General features: G+C 44.5%; 1 protein-coding gene across 1 annotated transcript; it reads left to right on the top strand.

Moving 5' to 3' along the window:
• GPRASP2 (G protein-coupled receptor associated sorting protein 2) lies at positions 1–3,261 on the top strand. Its single transcript, XM_032269298.1, has one exon. The coding sequence runs from the start codon at positions 296–298 to the stop codon at positions 2,912–2,914; it is 2,619 nt and encodes an 872-aa protein (XP_032125189.1). The 5' UTR covers positions 1–295; the 3' UTR covers positions 2,915–3,261.
• The last annotated feature ends 1,307 nt before the right edge of the window (positions 3,262–4,568 follow it).

Below are 4,568 nucleotides of genomic sequence, written 5' to 3'. Positions count from 1 at the left end.
GTGGTGGAGTTGCTGCTGACAACCACCCTCAACAGGTCTGCACCCATCCAGGAAATATCTGTCTTCCTCAAGCTTGGTTCTACATTCTATCTGTATTACTGAGTTATTGACTGAGACTTTGTTTTGGAAGGCGGCTGATTGACTACTGGTCTGGATATTGACTCTAACTCTTGTTTCCAAGCTCATATCCTCAATCACTTAAAGATCAGTGTAGAAACAAACCTGTGACAGATCTGTGGTTGAGGTTTAGATTGGGGGTAGAGTATATTACTGGACTTTCTTTGTAACTTGTACCATGACTGGAGCAGAGGTTGCACCCAGTGCCCAGGCCAAGCCTGAAAAGAAGCCTGGGGAAGAGGCTGTAGGTGGGGCTGAGAGAGAGAATGAAGTCCCTCTGGTGGTCAGACCCAAGGTTAGGACCCAGGCAACTACTGGGGCAAAGCCCAAAACTGAGACCAAGTCTGTTCCGAGGGCAAGGCCCAAAACTGAGACCAAGTCTGTGCCAGGGGCAAGGCCCAAAACTGAAAACAAGTCTGTGCGGGGGGCAAGGCCTAAAACTGAGAACAAGTCTGTGCCGGGTGCAAGGCCCAAAACTGAGGCCCAAGCAATGTCTGGGGCAGGGCCCAAAACTGACCCCCAAGTAATGGGTGGAGCAAGACCCAAAACTGAGGCTCAGGGAACGGCAGGGGCCAGGCCCAAAACCAATGCCAGGGCAGTAGGTGGTGCTCGTCCCAAAACTGATGCCAGGGCAATCACTGGGGCAAGGACCAAGGATGAAGCCCAGTCATGGGGCCAAACTGAATTTGGGACTGAGGTAGTGTCACAGGCAGAAGGGGTGTCCCAGACTAATGCCGTTGCCTGGCCACCGGCCACTCCTGAGTCTGGATCGGTTACTAAATCTAAGGGCCTATCAATGGATAAAGAACTAGTCAATGTGGATGCTGAAACCTTTCCTGGCACCCAAGGTCAGAAAGGAATCCAGCCCTGGTTTGGACCAGAGGAGGAGACTAATATGGGGTCTTGGTGTTATTCCAGGCCCAGGGCCAGAGAGAAGGCCTCTAATGAGTCTGGGTTCTGCTCAGCAGATGAGACCTCTACAATGTCTTCTTTCTGGGCAGGAGAAGAGACCAGTATCAGATCATGGCCCAGGGAAGAGTCCAGATCCAGGCACAGGGCTAAACATCAGACTAACCCCAGGTCCGGGCCCAGACCCCAGCAAGAAGCCTATGTTGAGTCCTGGTCTGGGTCTGAGGATGAGGCTGGCAACCCATTCTCCTGGGCTGGAGAAAATACCAATAACTTGTTCAGGCCCAGAGTCAAGGAAGAGGCAAATATTAGGTCCAAGCCCAGGACAAAGAGAGAAGATTGTTTTGAATCTGAGTCTGAAGATGAGTTTTATGAGAAGTCCTTCTCCTTGCCTGGAGAAGAGGTCAATAGTAGATTCAAGCGCAGAGACAAAGAAGATCCTAATACCAACTTGAAATCCAGGGCCCAGAAAGATGTTAACGGTGATAGAGTCAAACAGGAACCCAGGTTTGAGGAGGAAGTCATTATTGGGTCCTGGTTCTGGGCAGAAAATGAGGCCAGTTTGGAGGGTAGAGCTTCAGCAATCTGTGAATCTGAGCCAGGAACTGAGGAGGGGGCCGTTGGTGGATCCTTGTACTGGGCTGAGGAACAGTCCCGTTTGGGGGCTGTGGCCAGACAGGAGGCCAAGCCAGAGTCTGAAGAAGATGCCATATTTGGGTCCTGGTTCTGGGACAGAGATGAGGCCTGCTTTGACCTAAATCCCTGTCCTGTGTACAAGGTCAGTGACAGGTTCAGAGATACAGCTGAAGAGGAGCTTAATGCATCCTCTAGACCCCAAACCTGGGAAGAGGTCACTGTTGAATTCAAACCTGGTCTTTTTCATGGGGTTGGCTTCCCATCCACAAGCCCCTTTAGATTTACTGAAGATGCTTCTGAAATGTTTGAGGCAAAGCCCAAGAACCTGGAACTTAGCCCGGAAGGGGAAGAGCAGGAATCTTTGCTTCAGCCTGATCAGCCTAGCCCTGAGTTCACGTTTCAGTATGATCCTTCTTACCGGTCTGTCCGGGAAATTCGAGAGCATCTTAGGGCCAGGGAGAGTGCAGAGTCTGAGAGTTGGTCCTGCAGCTGCATACAATGTGAGCTAAAAATTGGTCCTGAAGAGTTTGAAGAACTCCTTATATTAATGGACAAAATTCGGGATCCTTTTATTCAAGAAATATCTAAAATTGCAATGGGTATGAGAAGTGCTTCTCAATTTACCCGAGATTTCATTCGAGATTCAGGTGTTGTCTCACTTATTGAAACCTTGCTTAATTATCCGTCCTCTAGAGTTAGGACAAGTTTTTTGGAAAATATGATTCACATGGCTCCACCTTATCCAAATCTAAACATGATTGAGACATTCATATGTCAAGTGTGTGAGGAAACCCTTGCTCATAGTGTGGATTCCCTTGAGCAGCTGACTGGAATAAGGATGCTTAGACACCTCACTATGACTATTGACTATCACACACTGATTGCCAACTATATGTCCGGATTTCTCTCCTTATTAACCACAGCCAATGCAACAACAAAGTTTCACGTTCTGAAAATGCTATTGAATTTGTCTGAAAATCCTGCCGTGGCAAAACATCTATTCAGTGCCAAAGCTCTTTCAATATTTGTGGGTCTCTTTAACATAGAAGAGACAAATGATAATATTCAAATTGTTATTAAAATGTTTCAGAACATCAGTAACATTATAAAAAGTGGAAAGATGTCCTTAATTGATGATGATTTCAGTCTTGAGCCGCTTATTTCTGCATTTCGTGAATTTGAGGAGTTAGCTAAGCAACTACAGGCCCAAATAGACAATCAAAATGATCCTGAGGTGGGACAACAAAGTTAATAAGATTAACCACCTGCCGCTGGTCAGCCTTATGTTCCCAAAGAGCCCTGAGTAGTGCTTTGGTGTTCACAGTCTGGTTTTTTGTTGTAACTTATATTCTTTATTGCTGATGTTAACTTTGTCAGACTCTTGTTTTGAGCTAGATCATTTTGTGGATGCCAAATGAATATCAAAAGTGAAAACACATTTGTTGATATTTGTCTTGCTGTCCAGATTGTGATATTTTTCAGTATTAAGCTTTCAGTGAACTGTGTCACCTGAGTAAGCTGCCCTGCTATTCACTGTTTAAATATATCGTTCTCTATTTGAATCTGTGTTTTCAATAAAGTTCTATGTTCAAATTGGCATAAGTGACACTTCTTCAGTTTAAGAACCATGTACAGATACAGTGTGTGCACTTATAAACTTAGGTAATTATTAGTATGACAAACATGCACTCATTAGAAAATTCTGTTCTTTGAGCTTAAGAAGGGAGAGATTATTGTGGGCTGTGATACTTGAGGAATGCTTCTGCGATGAGAGACCCACTTAAATTGGTCAGGATAGAACAAATTGGTCAGGACAGGAGGACAAGACAAGTTGCCCACCTACTTCCCCAATTATGAGCCTTCCAAACAAGCAACCTAAAATTAGTACTTCTTATAGGCCTCATTTAAATTACCATCTTAGCCCTGGGACTTGCCTAAGAGTAGGATAAGACAAGTCATTAGGTTGTTCTTGAAAGTGGGCAGCAGTGGTTTGAAAAAAAGTGTGTAACTGAGTAATCTGTTCTGGTAGCATGGATGAACACTGCCTGAAACAAGTAAAAGGAGTTTGATGAGAAATGCAGTTAGAAAGTTAGGAAGAGACCAGTTTGGGGAACAGAATAAGCCAAATCTGCATATTTAACAATTCAAAGTACAGGTGTTACTTCAATGCCACCTAAAGGCTGAAAGAGTAGGATAGCACAATTAAATGGAGTGGGGAATAGGATTTCCTTTATATTCCTAGACAAAGGAAAGTGTTAAGGAAATACCATGCAGCCATTCAAATGATTATACTATATGGATAGGTTTATTGACACAAAATGACAATTATTTTATATTTGGTAAATAGAGAAGAATGTGACCTCATGTATGGAAAATTAGATTCCAAATTTGAAACATCTGTAAATCTACACAATTCCTATGCAATTTCAATATGAATTTCTAAACACTTCATACATTCCATAGTCTGGAATACAATGTATACTATGTTAAAAAATGCTCAGAGACAGGCATTGGGGAGATACAAACATTAATAAGACAAAAAAATTAATACACGTTTGTGCCTTGAGTTATAGATGAGCATGCTAGAAAGGACACAGTTATATAAATTAATAAACTATAAGTGTTAAGAGGCCGGGCGCGGTGGCTCAAGCCTGTAATCCCAGCACTGTGGGAAGCCGAGGCGGGTGGATCACGAGGTCAAGAGATCGAGACCATGCTGGTCAACATGGTGAAACCCCGTCTCTACTAAAAATACAAAAAATTAGCTGGGCATGGTGGCGCGTGCCTGTAATCCCAGCGACTCAGGAGGCTGGGGGAGGAGAATTGCCTGAACCCGGGAGGCGGAGGTTGCGGTGAGCTGAGATCGCGCCATTGCACTCCAGCCTGGGTAACAAGAGCTCCGTCTC

This window comes from Sapajus apella, unplaced genomic scaffold (assembly GCF_009761245.1).
Source record: "Sapajus apella isolate SASKATOON/1434 unplaced genomic scaffold, GSC_monkey_1.0 scaffold191, whole genome shotgun sequence".
Classification (NCBI taxonomy): Eukaryota; Metazoa; Chordata; class Mammalia; order Primates; family Cebidae; genus Sapajus; species Sapajus apella.
Note: the sequence above shows the minus strand (reverse complement) of the source record. Positions and strands in the feature narration are given on the sequence as shown.

Coding starts and splice junctions, on each gene's coding strand:
- GPRASP2 (XM_032269298.1), top strand. CDS start 296: ATGACTGGAGCAGAGGTTGCACCCAGTGCCCAGGCCAAGCCTGAAAAG.